The 20344-nt window shown below is 36.6% G+C and overlaps 1 protein-coding gene across 1 annotated transcript in view; it reads left to right on the plus strand.

The window, feature by feature from the left end:
* Positions 1–20344, plus strand: part of RAB3GAP2 (RAB3 GTPase activating non-catalytic protein subunit 2) — a 147557-nt gene that overhangs the window by 83980 nt on the left and 43233 nt on the right. Inside the window, 2 exon segments of the mRNA XM_037823524.1 lie at positions 5852–6065; positions 6444–6541. Of these exon segments, the coding sequence (XP_037679452.1) occupies positions 5852–6065; positions 6444–6541 (312 nt within the window).

Below are 20344 nucleotides of genomic sequence, written 5' to 3' on the forward strand. Positions count from 1 at the left end.
AGTGACTATTCAGCAGCCACCATGGAGGCGAGAAAGCAATGGCACGATATATTTAAAATTCTGAGTGAGAGGAATTTCCAGCCAAGAATACTTTATCCAGCAAAGCTCTCCTTCAAATTTGAGGGAGAGCTTAAATTTTTCACAGACAAAGGAATGCTGAGAGAATTTGCTAACAAGAGACCTGCCCTACTGGAAATACTAAAGGGAGCCCTACAGACAGAGAAACAAAGACAGGACAGAGAGACTTGGAGAAAGGTTCAGTACTAAAGAGATTCGGTATGGGTACAATAAAGGATATTAATAGAGAGAGGGGAAAAATATGGCAAACATAATCCAAAGGATAAGATGGCCGATTCAAGAAATGCCTTCACGGTTTTAACGTTGAATGTAAATGGATTAAACTCCCCAATTAAAAGATATAGATTCGCAGAATGGATCAAAAAAAATGAACCATCAATATGTTGCATACAAGAGACTCATCTTAGACACAGGGACACAAAGAAACTGAAAGTGAAAGGATGGAAAAAAATATTTCATGCAAGCTACAGCCAAAAGAAAGCAGGTGTAGCAATATTAATCTCAGATAAAATAGACTTCAAATGCAGGGATGTTTTGAGAGACAAAGAAGGCCACTACATACTAATAAAAGGGGCAATTCAGCAAGAAGAAATAACAATCGTAAATGTCTATGCACCCAATCAAGGTGCCACAAAATACATGAGAGAAACATTGGCAAAACTAAAGGAAGCAATTGATGTTTCCACAATAATTGTGGGAGACTTCAACACATCACTCTCTCCTATAGATAGATCAACCAGACAGAAGACCAATAAGGAAATTGAAAACCTAAACAATCTGATAAATGAATTAGATTTAACAGACATCTACAGGACATTACATCCCAAATCACCAGGATACACATACTTTTCTAGTGCTCACGGAACTTTCTCCAGAATAGATCATATGCTGGGACATAAAACAAGCCTCAATAAATTTAAAAAGATTGAAATTATTCAAAGCACATTCTCTGACCACAATGGAATACAATTAGAAGTCAATAACCATCAGAGACTTAGAAAATTCACAAATACCTGGAGGTTAAACAACACACTCCTAAACAATCAGTGGGTTAAAGAAGAAATAGCAAGAGAAATTGCTAAATATATAGAGACGAATGAAAATGAGAACACAACATACCAAAACCTATGGGATGCAGCAAAAGCAGTGCTAAGGGGGAAATTTATAGCACTAAACACATATATTAAAAAGGAAGAAAGAGCCAAAATCAAAGAACTAATGGATCAACTGAAGAAGCTAGAAAATGAACAGCAAACCAATCCTAAACCAAGTACAAGAAAAGAAATAACAAGGATTAAAGCAGAAATAAATGACATAGAGAACAAAAAAACAATAGAAAGGATAAACATCACCAAAAGTTGGTTCTTTGAGAAGATCAACAAGATTGACAAGCCCCTAGCTAGACTGACAAAATCAAAAAGAGAGAAGACCCATATAAACAAAATAATGAATGAAAAAGGTGACATAACTGCAGATCCTGAAGAAATTAAAAAAATTATAAGAGGATATTATGAACAACTGTATGGCAACAAACTGGATAATGTAGAAGAAATGGACAATTTCCTGGAAACATATGAACAACCTAGACTGACCAGAGAAGAAATAGAAGACCTCAGCCAACCCATCACAAGCAAAGAGATCCAATCAGTCATCAAAAATCTTCCCACAAATAAATGCCCAGGGCCAGATGGCTTCACAGGGGAATTCTACCAAACTTTCCAGAAAGAACTGACACCAATCTTACTCAAACTCTTTCAAAACATTGAAAAAAATGGAACACTACCTAACTCATTTTATGAAGCTAACATCAATCTAATACCAAAACCAGGCAAAGATGCTACAAAAAAGGAAAACTACAGGCCAATCTCCCTAATGAATATAGATGCAAAAATCCTCAACAAAATACTTGCAAATCGAATCCAAAGACACATTAAAAAAATCATACACCATGACCAAGTGGGGTTCATTCCAGGCATGCAAGGATGGTTCAACATAAGAAAAACAATCAATGTATTACAACACATTAAAAACTCGAAAGGGAAAAATCAATTGATCATCTCAGTTGATGCTGAAAAAGCATTTGACAAAATCCAACATCCGTTTTTGATAAAAACACTTCAAAAGGTAGGAATTGAAGGAAACTTCCTCAACATGATAAAGAGCATATATGAAAAACCCACAGCCAGCATAGTACTCAATGGTGAGAGACTGAAAGCCTTCCCTCTAAGATCAGGAACAAGACAAGGATGCCCGCTGTCACCACTGTTATTCAACATTGTGCTGGAAGTGCTAGCCAGGGCAATCCGGCAAGACAAAGAAATAAAAGGCATCCAAATTGGAAAAGAAGAAGTAAAACTGTCATTGTTTGCAGATGATATGATCTTATATCTAGAAAACCCTGAGAAATCGACGATACAGCTACTAGAGCTAATAAACAAATTTAGCAAAGTAGCGGGATACAAGATTAATGCACATAAGTCAGTAATGTTTCTATATGCTAGAAATGAACAAACTGAAGAGACACTCAAGAAAAAGATACCATTTTCAATAGCAACTAAAAAAATCAAGTACCTAGGAATAAATTTAACCAAAGATGTAAAAGACCTATACAAAGAAAACTACATAACTCTACTAAAAGAAATAGAAGGGGACCTTAAAAGATGGAAAAATATTCCATGTTCATGGATAGGAAGGCTAAATGTCATTAAGATGTCAATTCTACCCAAACTCATCTACAGATTCAATGCAATCCCAATCAAAATTCCAACAACCTACTTTGCAGACTTGGAAAAGCTAGTTATCAAATTTATTTGGAAAGGGAAGATGCCTCGAATTGCTAAAGACACTCTAAAAAAGAAAAACGAAGTGGGAGGACTTACACTCCCTGACTTTGAAGCTTATTATAAAGCCACAGTTGCCAAAACAGCATGGTACTGGCACAAAGATAGACATATAGATCAATGGAATCGAATTGAGAATTCAGAGATAGACCCTCAGATCTATGGCCGACTGATCTTTGATAAGGCCCCCAAAGTCACCGAACTGAGCCATAATGGTCTTTTCAACAAATGGGGCTGGGAGAGTTGGATATCCATATCCAAAAGAATGAAAGAGGACCCCTACCTCACCCCCTACACAAAAATTAACTCAAAATGGACCAAAGATCTCAATATAAAAGAAAGTACCATTAAACTCCTAGAAGATAATGTAGGAAAACATCTTCAAGACCTTGTATTAGGAGGCCACTTCCTAGACTTTACACCCAAAGCACAAGCAACAAAAGAGAAAATAGATAAATGGGAACTCCTCAAGCTTAGAAGTTTCTGCACCTCAAAGGAATTTCTCAAAAAGGTAAAGAGGCAGCCAACTCAATGGGAAAAAATTTTTGGAAACCATGTATCTGACAAAAGACTGATATCTTGCATATACAAAGAAATCCTACAACTCAATGACAATATTACAGACAGCCCAATTATAAAATGGGCAAAAGATATGAAAAGACAGTTCTCTGAAGAGGAAATACAAATGGCCAAGAAACACATGAAAAAATGTTCAGCTTCACTAGCTATTAGAGAGATGCAAATTAAGACCACAATGAGATACCATCTAACGCCGGTTAGAATGGCTGCCATTAAACAAACAGGAAACTACAAATGCTGGAGGGGATGTGGAGAAATTGGAACTCTTATTCATTGTTGGTGGGACTGTATAATGGTTCAGCCACTCTGGAAGTCAGTCTGGCAGTTCCTTAGAAAACTAGATATAGAGCTACCATTCGATCCAGCGATTGCACTTCTCGGGATATACCCGGAAGATCGGAAAGCAGTGACACGAACAGATATCTGCACGCCAATGTTCATAGCAGCATTATTCACAATTGCCAAGAGATGGAAACAACCCAAATGTCCTTCAACAGATGAGTGGATAAATAAAATGTGGTATATACACACGATGGAATACTATGCGGCAGTAAGAAGGAACGATCTGGTGAAACATATGACAACATGGATGAACCTTGAAGACATAATGCTGAGCGAAATAAGCCAGGCACAAAAAGAGAAATATTATATGCTACCACTAATGTGAACTTTGAAAAATGTAAAACAAATGGTTTATAATGTAGAATGTAGGGGAACTAGCAGTAGAGAGCAATTAAGGAAGGGGGAACAATAATCGAAGAAGAACAGATAAGCTATTTAACGTTCTGGGGATGCCCAGAAATGACTATGGTCTGTTAATTTCTGATGGATGTAGTAGGAACAAGTTCACTGAAATGTTGCTATAGTATGTAACTTTCTTGGGGTAAAGTAGGAACATGTTGGAAGTTAAGCAGTTATCTTAGATTAGTTGTCTTTTTCTTACTCCCTTGCTATGGTCTCTTTGAAATGTTCTTTTATTGTATGTTTGTTTTCTTTTTAACTTTTTTTTTCATACAGTTGATTTGAAAAAAGAAGGGAAAGTTAAAAAAAAAAAAAAAAAAAAAAAGAAAAAAGACAAACAAGGAAAAAAAAAAAAAAAAGATGTAGTGCCCCCTTGAGGAGCCTGTGGAGAATGCAGGGGTATTCGCCTACCCCACCTCCATGGTTGCTAACATGACCACAGACATAGGGGACTGGTGGTTTGATGGGTTGAGCCCTCTACCATAAGTTTTACCCTTGGGAAGACGGTTGCTGCAAAGGAGAGGCTAGGCCTCCCTGTATTTGTGCCTAAGAGTCTCCTCCTGAATGCCTCTTTGTTGCTCAGATGTGGCCCTCTCTCTCTGGCTAAGCCAACTTGAAAGGTGAAATCACTGCCCTCCCCCCTACGTGGGATCAGACACCCAGGGAAGTGAATCTCCCTGGCAACGTGGAATATGACTCCCGGGGAGGAATGTAGACCCGGCATCGTGGGATGGAGAACATCTTCTTGACCAAAAGGGGGATGTGAAAGGAAATGAAATAAGCTTCAGTGGCAGAGAGACTCCAAAACGAGCTGAGAAATCACTCTGGTGGGCACTCTTACGCACACTTTAGACAACCTTTTTTAGGTTCTAAAGAATTGGGGTAGCTGGTGGTGGATACCTGAAACTATTAAACTACAACCCAGAACCCATGAATCTCGAAGACAGTTGTATAAAAATGTAGCTTATGAGGGGTGACAGTGGGATTGGGAATGCCATAAGGACCAAACTCCACTTTGTCTAGTTTATGGATCGATGGGTAGAAAAGTAGGGGAAGCAAACAAACAGACAAAGGTACCTAGTGTTCTTTTTTACTTCAATTGCTCTTTTTCACTCTAATTATTATTCTTGTTATTTTTGTGTGTGTGCTAATGAAGGTGTCAGGGATTGATTTAGGTGATGAATGTACAACTATGTAATGGTACTGTAAACAATCGAAAGTACAATTTGTTTTGTATGACTGCGTGTTATGTGAATATATCTCAATAAAATGATGATTAAAAAAAAAAAAAAATTCAGACATTTCAGAAAAGCATGGAGTACTCTTAAGGAACTTTATAAAAATGGTGCTTTAAGTAGTATGCAGCATTTCAAGATTAGTTTGCTTTATTTAAATAACCCCCTACTCATGAAATGTGGTAATTTGAGAGTGAACTTTTAAGCACAGTACATTGTGGTTATCATGCTAGTAAATAAGTCATCCTTTACGTACCTTGAAAAAAATTTTACTGCTTTGCCTACAGCCTTGCATTTCAGTTGAGATGATGGGGGTTGACACGTTAGATTCATAAAAAGAGACTGATTATTCAGATTTTTTTTCCTCCTATTTTTAAGGACTTAGCTGTATTACTAAGGCTTGATGAAAAAGAACTGCTTAAGCTCCAGGCACTATTAGAGAAGTATAAGCAAGAGAACACCAGGACTACTGTTCGATTTTCTGATCATAAGGATGGTGTGTTGCCTGTAAAAACATTCCTGGAATATTTAGAATATGAGAAAGATGTGATCAACATAAAGAAGATAAGTGAAGAGGAGTATGTGGCTTTAGGTAGGTAGAATAAACTGCTGTTTGAAACCTGCCTCTTCTGAAGAAAGCCTGGTAGGAGCACCAGCATTTCAAAGATTAAGTTTGTTTTGAAATTAAATTGACCTAAGAATTTAATGTATCTTTTTTGGTCAACCAAAGATATTCTGGCCATGCATGCACTATTCATACAAGTTGTTTTTAATAAATATTCTGAAGAGATGCTGTTAGGCATACAATGGTTGCCTTCTTCTTTAATAAATCAAGTAAATCAAACCATTAATTTCTCTTCCTTCATATGCAGTTTTGCTTCTGTGGGAATCTAGATTGCAATTCAGGAAGGTTGTTAGTCCAAATGGTAAGTAGTCATTGATTAATGTGTTTTGCTTTTGTTTTTTCTAGGCAGTTTCTTTTTTTGGAAGTGTTTGCATGGAGAAAGCTCCACTGAGGATATGTGTCACACTTTGGAGTCTGCTGGGCTTAGCCCCCAGATATTGTTGGTAAGGTTTTTCATTGCTGGGTGCTGTTCTTCTTTATGAATGTCATTCATAAGTGTCTGTCTTTTTTTAGTATTGTCTTTTAGCATATCATAGAACTTTCATGAAAACCTTATAAAAGTAATCAGATAGGTTTGTCATCACTGTACTTAATTGAGTAACATCATTATTTTTCTTGTCCCCCATAAATTATAACAAGCGCATTCCATGGTTGTGCAATCTAAAATAAGATTTAGAATCTGTTGTGTGTGGATGTACTTACGATGGACTTGATCATTAGTAAAACTTAATATTTTAGGAAGTTAAAAGCTCTTATTTAGACAACAAAAGAAACTTTCTTAAAGTGACATAAAATTGTTATAAAACATTCGCAAGCTTTGAATATATGTTAGGATTTGATCTCTATGAGAATACATATAAGACTAAAGAATCATCTAGTAGAAAAACTGCAGCACTAAATGTAGAGATTTTGCCCTTTCTGGAAAGAATGCCATCATCAGTTCTCTCTTCCTCTTCCACATGCTCACAAACACATGCTGTTTCACACCTTTTCTCACATATTATATTTTAGCCAGGATTTCAGCATCTCTTCTATCTCACTATAGCAGTGTATATGTCAGGAAGTAAAATAGTTAAAATATACATAGATTATACATGAATGTTCATACTGGCTTTGTTCATAATAGCCAAAAACTGAAAACTACGCGAATGTCCTTCAATGGGTAAATGGTTAAACAAACTGTGGCACATCTTATCATGGAATACTATTCAGCAATAAAAAGGAATGGGCTATTAATACACACAGCAACTTGGATGAACTTTGAGGAAAATATGCTGAATGAAAAACCCAATTTCAAAAGGGTACAAACTGCATGATTCCATTTATTTTACATTGATGAATTAGTACAGTTATAGAGAGGGAGAACAGATTAGTGGTTGCCAGGGGTTAGGGATGAGTTGGGGGAAGGGGGTGTGGCTGTAAAAGGAGTAACATGAGGGAGTCTTGCAGATGGTATAGCTGAATGCCTTGATTGTGGTGATGCTTATGCAAGGGTATGAGTGTGACAAAAATTGCATGGAGATACACATACACATAAACAAATGAGTGCATGTATAACTGGTTATATCTGAATAAGCTCTGAATTTTGCCAGTGTCAGTTTCTTAGTTTTGATATTATACTATAAATGTGTGTGTTAGTTTGCTAGGCTGCTGAAAGCAGATGCCAGAAAATGAGTTGGGTTTTAACAATGGAAACTTACTAGCTTACAGTTTTGAGGCTGAGAAAAATGTCCAAATCAAGACATTAGCAAGGCAATGCTTTCTTTACGAAAGCATCCTGTGATCCTTGGCTCTTCTGCTGCATGGCAGTGTCTGCTGGTCTCTCCCTTCTCTTCCAGGTTTTGTTTGCTTTCAGCTTCTTGATTCTGTGACTCTCGCTCTGTATGCATCCCGTTTATAAAGGACTCCAGTAAGAGGATTAAGAACTACCCTGGGCCGCACCTTAACTGAAGTAACCTAATTAAAAGGCCTTACTTTTGCAATAGGTTTCCACTCCCAGGAATGGATTAACTTCAGGAACATGATTTTTCTGTGGCACAAGCAGTTTCAAACCACCATACTGTGTAAGATGTTAACATTGGGAGGGGCTAGGGGAAGGCTGCATGGAACTTCCTGTGTATTTATTGCAACCACCTGTGACTCTATTTCAAAATAAAAAGTTACAGAAAGGAGCTAGGTATACCTATCAAAGTTGAGACACTTAAATAAGATGAGCACACAGTGTTTCATACTTTATATTATTTTTAATCAGCATGACCAAAATTTTGTTGTCTGCATTAAATCTATTGTTAAGGAAGCACTTCGGAAAAAATGAACCTCTGGCTTTCTAACTTCATCTCAAACAGTACACAACATTAACTCAAAATGGAACATAGATGTACATGTAAAAGCTAAAGCTATAAAACTTATGGAATAAAAACCACAGGATTCCCTTGAGCAGTAATTTAGGTCAATAATTGGTTCTCCAAGTTATAAGGAACATTTTAGGGGAAGAAGTTATTTTCTTCCCAAACGAGTCTTACTTTGATTAAATAGTTAATAGAAAAAAAATGCCTATTTATGTCCTTGTATTTCAGATTCATTTGCATGTGTATGTTTGTGTGTATTTACACTGGAGGAAGAGAAGATATGGTGTACATATGTTTAGGCCCTTGTGTTTCTACACATTCTATCATTTGGGCACTGTTGGATTGGGCAGGTACCCTCCCATATGGTCTGTGGTGAAGGGGTTCATTGGAGGTGAAAACTTAGTCATTCCTGAGAGTTGAGAAGAAATCACTTTGAGGACAGAGTGTTCATCATGCATTGCTTCTGTGTTATAATTAGTTTAACTGATATTAAAATTATCGAATGTAAAAAAAAATTATTGGTACCAAATTTTCTCTCATGAACTGCATGCTTCACTTTCTTACTCCTTGGTTTCCAGGTGCTGTTTCCCCAAGGAATACAAAAGAAATATATCAGTATTTAAAAAAAAATTATTTAGGAGGGAAGCATAGTCTGTGTCTGTTTTAAAAGAACAACAACAAAATGACCTGTGGGGCTTTTAGAGGTTGAGGGACACTTCAGAGTTGCTTGCTAGAACTGATGATCTAGGCAGACCACTGACAAATTTTTAAGAGGAGAAGGAACAAGGCTGGTTAATAGATAATAGGATGTTAGGGAAACAACCCCCTTCCCCCTTTGGCTTCTTTGATAGGGAGTTGGGAAGATCAGTGTGCTGTTTATTAGAGTAAATCAGCTAGATTTTGGGAGGACTAGCAGGGGAGAATAATCTTACTGAGAATTTCCAAAATGAATCTCAATGTAAATTCTGATGCAGGGAGTTGGGGGAAAGATTTAATGGGGTAAACCTATTACAAATTGCTATACTGGGGTGAAGGGGTACAGGGAGGAATCATAGCTTGCAGTAATATCAGCTATTACCTTAGCACTTAGGCTGGGAACCACAGGACTACTCCAAGGATTTAAAAAAGAATGCATAGAATATAATGTAGACAACTGGGTATCTTTTCCAGGATCAAAATAGAGCCTTTTGATCCAAAGGACATTATGAAGTTTTGATATACCTGCCAAAGACAAGTGGAATGAATAGGCATTCAGTTCTAAGATCTGTAACTTTATGTTTTGCTGCCAGATTACGCTTAAGTGGTAACACAGAAGTGGAGTCTATATATTGCCTTTCCTTTTTCAGCTAGGATACTTAGAATTGTGAATCATGTTTGTAATCCTTTACCTTTTTAAATAAGGGGTACCATTTTTAAGGTCCAAATATTGTTAGACTCACAATAAACAAGGTGATAGCTGTGTTTTTAGTATCTTTTGATGAAAAAAAAACATAAAAAACTGCTATCATTTCAATAATGCTTTTAAATCATTTTGTCTTTTATTGATCACACTAGCATCTACGTTCAAGTAAAACATAGTATATATTCGTTCTTGTAAGATATTGAAGGTAATGCTTATACAGATTCCTTGTAATAACCCCAAGACCTTGCAGAGGTTCAAAACCTGGGTTGTCAGTCACTCATACAGATTTGAGGTTAAGATGTGTGTCCAGAAAACTACCTGTTTATGCTTGGAGGTCTATAGGCTTAAATGAAATCAGTTGTATCAACACAGTTGGAAAGCCAAGATACAGGTATTTCAAATGTCTGTTTAACTGAGTCTTGGGATAAGCATAATAAATAAAATAAAGCTTTTAGAAGTGGGGGAATAAAATAGGAGAAAATCTTTGTGACTTTGGGTTAGGCAAAAATTTCTTAGGGCACAGAGAGCGTGACCCATAAAAGAAAAATGTGGATATGTTATACTTTATCAAAATTAAGAACTTCTGTTTTTTAAAAGACACTGTTAAGAAACTGAGAAGGCAGACTTCTTTTTCAAAACATACATCTGATAAATGACTTAAAACCACAATATATAATGAATCTATACAAATCAATAATAAGACAAACAATGCAATTAAAAATATCACCAAAAATATACAAGCAAATGGCAAATAATCACATGGGAAGATGTTCAGCATCATTAGCCGTTAGGGAAATGCAAAATAAAACCATAAAGATCTCTGCACCACAAGATGACTAAAATTTAAAAGACTGACTGTATTAAGTGTTGATGAGGCTGTGGAGCACTCAGAACTCCCAACTACAGCTAGTGGAAATGCAGACTAACATAGTCATTTTGGAAAACAGTTTGGCAATTTCTTATACAGTTGAAAATGAACTTAAAATAAAATCTAGCATTCTCACCCCTATGTATTTATCTAAGAGGAATGAAAATATATGTTCACACTAAGATTTGGAATAAAATGTTCATAGAAGCTTTATTCATAATAACCCAAACTGGAAACAATCTAAATATCTACCAACTGATAAATGCGTAAATAAATTATGGTATATACATACAATGGATTGAACTAGTGATGCAGAATACCTTAAATGAATTCAAAAGCATTATGCCAACTGAAAGAATCCAGAAAGGAAAGATTTTATTGTATTATTTCAGTTATATGCAATACTGTAATAAACAAAAATATAGTGACGGAAAGCAGATCAGTGTTTGCTAAGGAATGAGAATAGGAGTTGGAGATTGACTACCAAAAGTCAAAAGGGTTGTGATTGTGAAAACCTTGTGGCTGACACTCCCTGGATCCAGTGTATGGGCAGATAAGTAATAAACACACACAAAAAATAAATAATGGGGGGGGGGTGAGGGGTATGAGATATTTGGGGTGTTCTTTTCTATTTTTATTTATTTTTATTTTATCTTTTTTTGGAGTAATGAAAATGTTCTAAAATTGATTATGGTAATGAATGCATAACTGTATGATGATATTGTGGGTCATTGATTGTATCCTTTGGATGGATTATATGGTGTGTGAATATATCTCAATAAAATTGCATTTATAAAAAAAAGTTGATGAGAGAAAAAAAAAAAAGTTGAGAGGTAAGACCTAGATGGTTGGGTATGTAGATATTCCCTGTAACATTCTTTCAACTTTGCTTAATGTTTGAAAATTGTTAAAATAAAAAAATATATATGAGACAATATGTATATTCAGATAACATCTGAAACAACAGGTCAATCTTAACATCAAAGGTGGGGAAACCGACCAATATTTGCCTCCTGATGTAATGCACACACACCACCAGCTACAACATGTTATTAAAAAAAGAAAAGAAAAAATAAATCACAAGGGGGCTTTCTGGATGATGGCAGTGTACCTTATCATGTTTATGGTGTTGGTTACCAGTCTTAAAATTAATGAATTTTATTGGATCTATATGATCCTGCAATAAAGCTGCTTTAAAATTATATATATATATATATTTACACATACATATTATGTGTGTGTACACTTCTGTGCACACAGGAAATTTCGCAACTTAAACCAATAAGGCAGAAATCAATAAGTATATTCTTAATGTGCTAAAAAATGGAAAGATAGTGTGATTCCCCAGTAAGTTGAAGGGAGTTTCACCCTAACTCATGGACTGTGCAAGAATGAGCTGTTGTTGGTGTTGATTGATCGTAGATGGATTGTGGTGTGATGTATTTGAAGGCTATTGAATGCGACTTACAATGCTTAATAAAAATCTTAATTCTTTTAGCATTTAAAAAAATGTATAGAATAGGTTGTAATTTTTAAAATTTATTTGTTAATAGATCGGTTGTTGGTTTCCAGAAAAATGATGCAGAAAGTACACAGTTTTCATATATCCCTGTGCTGGTTTGAAGCTGTTATGAACCCCACAAAAGGCCATGTTTTTATATTCCATCCCTTTGGGTGACCTTTTGTGAGTGAGACCTTTGGTTCAATTGAGATGTGACCCACCCGATTCAAGATGGGTCTTAATCCTTTACTGGAGTCCTTTATTGAGGATAAAAGACAGAGAGAGAAATACCCAGAGAAGCTTGGAGGAAAGCCCCCTGAGGAGCTCAGAGAGCCACTGAAACCAGGAGCTGAAAGCAGTGAAACCCAGGAGAAACCCATGTGCCTTGCTATCTGACAGAGGAACTTGGATGCCAGTGACCTTTCTTCAGAGAAGGTATCTTCCTGTTTATGCCTTAATTTGGACATTTTCATGACCTTAGAACTGTTAGTTTGTAAACTAATAAATCCCTATTGTTAAAAGGCAGTCCATTTCTGGTATATTGTATTTCAGCAGCTTCAGCAAACTGAAATGCCCCCTTCCTTAGTTTTTGCTATTAACGTTTTACATTAGTGTAACATTTTATTGTAATTAATAAAACAATATTGTTATATTTATATTAACTACAGTCCATAATTTACATTAGGTTTCTTTTTTTGTGTGTTGTACAGTTCTATTAGTTGGTTTTTCCTTTTTAAAATTTATATTCTAACTTATATACAACCTAGAATTAGTCACTTCTCTACTTTTAAGTACAGGCATACATGTTGGAGGTATTGCAGGTTCAGTTGCAGACCACCTCAAAAAGAATAAAGCAAGTCATACGAATATTTTGGCTTCCCAGTGCATGTAAAAGTTTAGTTTATACCGTATTCTAGTCTGTTAAGTGTTCAGTAGCATTATGTCTAAAAATCAGTTTACATACATTAATTTAAAAATACTTTATTGCTAAAAAATGCTAACCATCATCTGAGCCATCAGAGAGTCATAATCTTTTTGTTGGTAGAGGGTCTTGCCTTGATGTTGATGGATTTGCTGAAGGTTGGGGTAGCTGTGGCAATTTCTTAAAATAAGACAACAGTGAAGTTTGCCACATAGATTGACTTTTCTTTTCATGGACAATTTCTCTATAGCCTGTAATGTTGTTTGATAGAATTTTGCCCATAGTAGAATTTCTTTCATAATTGGAATCAGTCCTCTGAAAGTCTGCCGCTGCTTTATTAACTAAGTTGATGTAATATTCTAAATACTTTGTTGTCATTTCAACAATGTTCAAAGCATCTTCACCAGGAGTAGATTCTGTCTCTAGAAACCACTTCTTTGCTTATCCATAAGAAGCAATTCCTCCTCCATTCAAGTTTGATCATGAGATTGCAGCAATTCAGTTACATCTTCAGGTTCTACTTCTAATTCTAGTTCTCTTGCTCCTTCCTCCACAACTGCAATTACTTTATCCACTGAACTCTTAAATCCCTCAAATTCATCCATGGGGATTGAAATCAACTTCTTTCAAACTCCTTTTAATATTGATATTTTGATCTCCTCCCAAGAATCATAAATGTATTCGATGGCATCTTGAATGGCAAATCCTTTCCAGAAGGTTTTCAATTTGCTTTACCCAGATCCATCAGAGGAATCACTGTCTGTGGCAGCTATATCCTTACTAAATCTATTTCTTCAGTAATAAGACTTGAAAGTCGAAATGCTTCCTTCATTCATAGACAGTAGAATGGATGTTGTATTCTCAGTCATGAAAACAATAATCTCATTGTACATCTCCTTCAGAGCTCTTGGATGACCAGGTACATTATCAATAAGCAGTCTTATTTTGAAAGGAATCTTTTTTCTGAGCAGTAGGACTCAACAGCGGGCTTAAAACATTCAGTAAACCATTTTGTAAATAGCTGTGTTCTCATCCAGTCTTTGTTGTTACATTTATACAGTATAGGCAGAGTGGATTTAGCATAATTCTTCAGGGCCCTAGGATTTTCGGAATGGTAAATGGGCATTGGCTTCAACTTAAGGTCACCAGCTGCATTAGCCCCTAACAAGAGAGTCAGCCTGTCCTTTGAAACTTTGAAGCCAGGTGTTGACTTCTTTCTAGCTATGCAAGTTCTAGATGGCAAAATCCATTGTTTAGTGTAGCCACCTTCATCAATGCTGGTAGCTAGATCTTCTGTATAACTTGCTGCAGCTTCTACATCAGCACTTGCTGCTTCACCTTGCACTTTTACGTTACAGAGATGCCTTCTTTCCTTAAACCTCATGAACCAACCTTTACTAGCTTCTGACTTCTCTTCGGCAGTTTCCTCACCTCTTTGCCTTCATAGAGTTGAAGAGAGTTAGGACCTTTCTTTGGATTAGGCTTTGGTTTAAGGGAATGTCGTGCCTGGATTGATCTTCTATCTAGATCACTAAAACTTACTACATGTCAGCAATAAGGCTGTTCACTTTCTTATCATTCATGTGTTCACTAAAGTAGCACTTTTTATTTCCTTTGCATTCACAACTTGGCTAACTGGTGCAAGAGGCCTAGCTTTCAGCCTGTCTCAGCTTTTAACATGACTTCCTCACTAAGCTTAATCATTTCTAGTTTTGATATAAAGTGAGAGATGGGTAACTCGTCCTTTCACTGGAACACTTAAGGGGCCATTGTAGGGTTATTAATTGGTCTAATTTCAATATTGTTGTGTCCCAGGAAATATGGAGGCCTGAGGCAACGGATAGAGTCAGGGGAACAGCTGGTTGGTGGATCGGTCAGAACACACGTGTTCTAGTTTGCTAATGCTGCTGGAATGCAAAACACCAGAGATGGATTGGCTCTTTTAAAAGGAGGTTTATTTGGTTACACAGTTACAGTCTTAAGGCCATAAAGTGTCCAAGGTAGCACATCAGCAATCGGATACCTTCACTGGAGGATGGCCAATGGTGTCCGGAAAACCTCTGTTAGCTGGGAAGGCACATGGCCGGTGTCTGCTCCAAAGTTCTGGTTTCAAAATGGCTTTCTCCCAGGAAGTGTCCCTCTTGGCTGTAGCTCTTCAAAATGTCACTCACAAGCTGCACTGAGTTCCTTCTGTTATGTCAGCTCATTTATATGGCTCCACTAATCAACTTAGACCCACCCTGAATGGGCGGAGCAACACCTCCATGGAAATTATCCAATCAGAGTCATCACCCACAGCTGGGTGGGGTGCATTCCAAAGAAACACTCAAAGAATTACAATCTAATCAACACTGATAGGTCTGCCCACACAAGATTACATCAAAGATAATGGCGTTTGGGGGACATAGTACATTCAAACTGGCACAACAAGTAACATTGATTTTTTGCCCTCTTATATGGGTGTGGTTTGTGGTGCCTCAAAATAATTATGGTGGTAACATTAAATATCACTAATCACAAATCAGTGTTACAGGTATAATAATAATGAAAAAGTTTGAAATCTTGACACAGAGATACAGAGTGAGCACATGGGGTTGGAAAAATGAAGCCAATATACTTGCTCAACACCTGTTTGCCACAAACCTTCAATTTGTTAAAAAAAAAGAAATGCAGTATTTGTGAAGCATAATAAAGTGGAGTGCAATAAAATGAGATATGCCTGTATACAATTCAGTGGCATTAAATATTTTCACAATGTTGTGTTACCATCATCACCCCAAATAGGAACTTAAGCATTAACCCCCCACTCACCATCCCCACCCTGCCCCTGGTAACATGTATTCTAATTTCCATCTCTGTGCATTTGCTAATTCTGATTATTTCATAGCAGTGAGATCATATAGTATTTATCCTTTTGCATCTGGCTTGTTTAACTCAACATGATTGTCTTCAGGGTTCATCCACGCTGTCACATGCATTAAAAATTCATTCCTTTTTACTGTGGAATAATCCTCCATTGTGTCTATAAGACACATTCTGTGTCTCCATTCTTCCGTTGATGGACACTTGAGTTGATTACATCTTTTGGCAATTGTAAGTAATGCTTCTGCGAACATCATTGTGCAAACTTCTGTTCAAATTCCTGCTTTCAATTATTTTGGGTATATACCTGGAGATAGAATGCCAGGTTATACAGTAATTCTATACTTAACTTTTTGAGGAATCACAACGGATTTCCATGATGGCTGCCATTTTAAATTCTCATCAACGATGTGCAGATGTTCATATTTCTCTACATGCTCACCAGGACTTGTTATTTTTCATTTTTTAGTAGTAGCTATTCTGATGGGTATGAAATGATACCTTGTGTTTGTCTTTTTTTAGTAACACAGACTCCTTTACTAACCAAAGGGATGACCCTAATTAAACCAACACTTTGAAATAGTTGGGTGTAAAATGTTTGTGATAAAGGTAATTGAACACAATAATGAAAAAAAAGCATTATGGAGATTTGCTCATTGAAATGAGCTCATTTATTCATGCAACTGATTTCTGTCCAAATATGATGATGGAAATTTTATTCTACGTTTTCATAGCCCCAAGTACTGGTGACATTGTTTATAATGCATTCTACCACTAATTTTCCGTCTTCCACTTTTCTTGTTTCCTTGCTTTCTTTCGCATCCCATCCTAGTATTGAACCAATGCACCACTTGTAAAGTTGTGGACAGTCTGAATTTTTCTGCATCAGCTGTAGCTTCTTCAAACTTCTCTCCCAGGTTACAAGAAAGCTTTTGTTCTCAAAGTGCTCTCTCTCTCTCTTTTTTTTTTTTTTTTTTTTTGTGAGGTATTTGCTGTCATTAAGTGATAACCCAGTCTGGCTTGGCAATTGACTCCAATTTTGGGGGTTTATTTGGCATTGGAACAATCTGGAGGCTTTAAATTTCTGAAAAAATAAATTTAATAGGTAAAACTTTTATAGAGTCTTAGATAGAGCCCAGGGTATTCTTTAGTATTTTTGGGAATACTATTGGTTGGGGCTTGGCATACTGTGGCAATTTGCAATATCTGCCTGAAGCTTTTATAAGAATAACTTCTAGAATGACTTCTCAACTTTATTTGAAGTCTCTTAGCCTCTGAAACTTTATTTTGTTTCATTTCTTTTCCCCCTTCTGGTTAAGAAGGCATTGTCAGTTCCACAATGCCAGGGTCAGGCTTATCTCTGGGAGTCATGTCCCACTTTTCCAGAGAGACTTACACCCCTGGAATTCATGTCCTGTATGGGGGGAGGGTAGTGAGTTTATTTGCAGAGTTTGGCTTAGAGAGAGAGACCACATATGAGCAACAAAAGAGTTTCTCTGGGGGTGACTACTAGGCATAATTTTAGGTGGTCTTAGCTTCACTATTACAGAAATAAGTTCCATAAGGGCAAGACTCAAGATTGAGGGCTTTGCTTATTAAATTGTAGTCCCTAATGCTTGAGAGAATGTCAGGAAATCTGTTGGGATATTTTTGATTACTGATTTAATCTCTTCTTGTTGGTCTTCTATATCATCTTAATTATAATTTTTTATTAGAGAAGTGAGTTTACAGAACAAATTATGAATAAAATACTGATTTCCCATATACCTTCCCACCACCAGCACCCTGCATTGGTGGGAACCATTTGTTACATTTATGATAGCACATTTTCATAATTGAACTGTTGAAGTCCATGGTTTAACTTAGGGCTCACTGTGTAGGGTAGTTCCATGAATTTTAAAAATTTTTATTGTTACCATATATACATTCTTACATTTCCCCTTTTAATCATAGTCAGATACATATTTCAGTGGTGTTAACTGCATTCACAATCTTGTGCTACCATCACCACTATCCGTTACCAAAACATTTCCATCACCATAAATAGGAACCCTGTACTTTTTAAGCCTTAACTTCACATTCCCTATCCCCACCATGTCCCCTAGTAACCTATATTCTAGCTCCTGCCTCTATGAGTTTGCCTCTTCTAATTGCGTCAAAACAGGGAGATCATACAATATTTGACCTTTTGTGTCTGGCGTATTTCACTCAACATGATGTCTTCAAGGTTCCTATTTTTTCTTAAGTCAGTGTATAGGTAGTTTATGTGATTCTAGGAATTTTGTCCATTCCATCAGGTTACCTAATTTGTTGCCATTCAACTGTTCATAGGTTTAGTTTGCTCCTCTTTTTCTAATTTTTCCAGTTGTGAGGTTAGGTCTTTCATTTGAGATCTTCTCTTTTTTTATGTCAGCATTTAGAGCTATAAATTTCCCTCTCATCACTGCCTTTGCTGTATCCCATGAGCTTTGCTATGTTGGGTTTTCATTTTTATTCACCTAAAGATATTGCCTAATTTCCCTTGTGATTTCTTCTTTGACCCATTGGTGGTTTGTGAGTGTGTTGTTTAATTTCCACATATTTGTGAGTTTTCTAGTTCTCTCTGTTACTGATTTCTGGCTTCATTCCATTTTGGTCAGAGAAGATACATTGTATGATTTCAGTATTTTTGAATTTAGTGAGACTTGTTTTGTGATCCAGTATATGGTCTATCTTGGAGAATGATCCATGTGCACTCCAGAAAAATGTGTATTCTGTTTTCATTGGGTGTAGTGTTCTATATATGTCTGTTAGGTCTAGTTAGTATAGTGTCTCATTCAAGCCCTGTTCTTCCTTATTGATCGTCTTACTATAAGTTCTATCTATTATTTTATTTTTTTTTAAATCTTCATTTTATTGAGATATATTCACATACCACGCAGTCATACAAAACAAATCGTACATTCGATTGTTCACAGTACCATTACATAGTTGTACATTAATCACCTAAATCAATCCCTGACACCTTCATTAGCACACACACAAAAATAACAAGAATAATAATTAAAGTGAAAAAGAGCAATTGAAGTGAAAAAGAACACTGGGTGCCTTTGTCTGTTTGTTTGTTTCCTTCCACTATTTTTCTACTAATCCATCCATAAACTAGACAAAGGGGAGTGTGGTCCTTATGGCTTTCCCAGTCCCATTGTCACGTCTCATAAGCTACATTTTTATACAATTGTCTTTGAGATTCATGGGTTCTGGGTTATAGTTTGATAGTTTCAGGTATCTACCACCAGCTACCCCAATTGTTTAGAACCTAAAAAGGGTTGTCTATATTGTGTGTGAGTGCCCACCAGAGTGACCTCTCGGCTCCTTTTGGAATCTCTCTGCCACTGAAGCTTATTTCATTTCCTTTCACATCCCCCTTTTGGTCAAGAAGCTGTTCTCCATCCCATGATGCCGGATCTACATTCTGCCCCGGGAGTCATATTCCATGTTGCCAGGGAGATTCACTCCTCTGGGTGTCTGATCCCACGTAGCGGGGAGGGCAGTGATTTCACCTTTCAAGTTGGCTTAGCTAGAGAGAGAGGGCCACATCTGAGCAACAGAGAGGCATTCGAGGGGAGGCTCTTAGGCACAATTATAGGGAAGCCTAGCCTCTCCTTTGCAGCAACAGTCTTCCCAAGGGTAAATCCTGTGGTAGAGGGCTCAAGCCATCAAACCACCAGTCCCCTTTGTGATCATGTTAGCAACCGTCGAGGTGGGGTAGGCCAATACCCCTGTATTCCCCACAGGCTCCTCAACGGGGCTCTACATATTTTTTCCTTTTTTTTTTTTTTAACTTTTTAATTTTTCAAATCAACTATGAAAAATAAAAAAATAAAAAAAAATAATTAAAAACATACAATAAAAGAACATTTCAAAGAGACCATAACAAGGGAGTAAGAAAAAGACAACTAACCTAAGATAACTGCTTTACTTCCAACATGTTCCTACTCTACCCCAAGAAAGTTACCGAATATAGCAACATTTCTGTGAACTTGTGCCTACTATGCCCATCAGAAATTAACAGACCATAGTCATTCCTGGGCATTCCCAGAACGTTAAATAGCTTATCTGTTCTTCTTGGATTATTGTTCCCCCTTCCTTAATTGCTCTCTATTGATAGTTCCCCTACATTCTACATTATAAACCATTTTGTTTACATTTTTCAAAGTTCACATTAGTGGTAGCATATAATATTTGTCTTTTTGTGCCTGGCTTATTTCGCTCAGCATTATGTCTTCAAGGTTCCTCCATGTTGTCATATGTTTCACAAGATCGTTCCTTCTTACTGCCGTGTAGTATTCCATCGTGTGTAT

Source organism: Choloepus didactylus, chromosome 2 (genome assembly GCF_015220235.1).
Source record: "Choloepus didactylus isolate mChoDid1 chromosome 2, mChoDid1.pri, whole genome shotgun sequence".
NCBI lineage: Eukaryota > Metazoa > Chordata > Mammalia > Pilosa > Megalonychidae > Choloepus > Choloepus didactylus.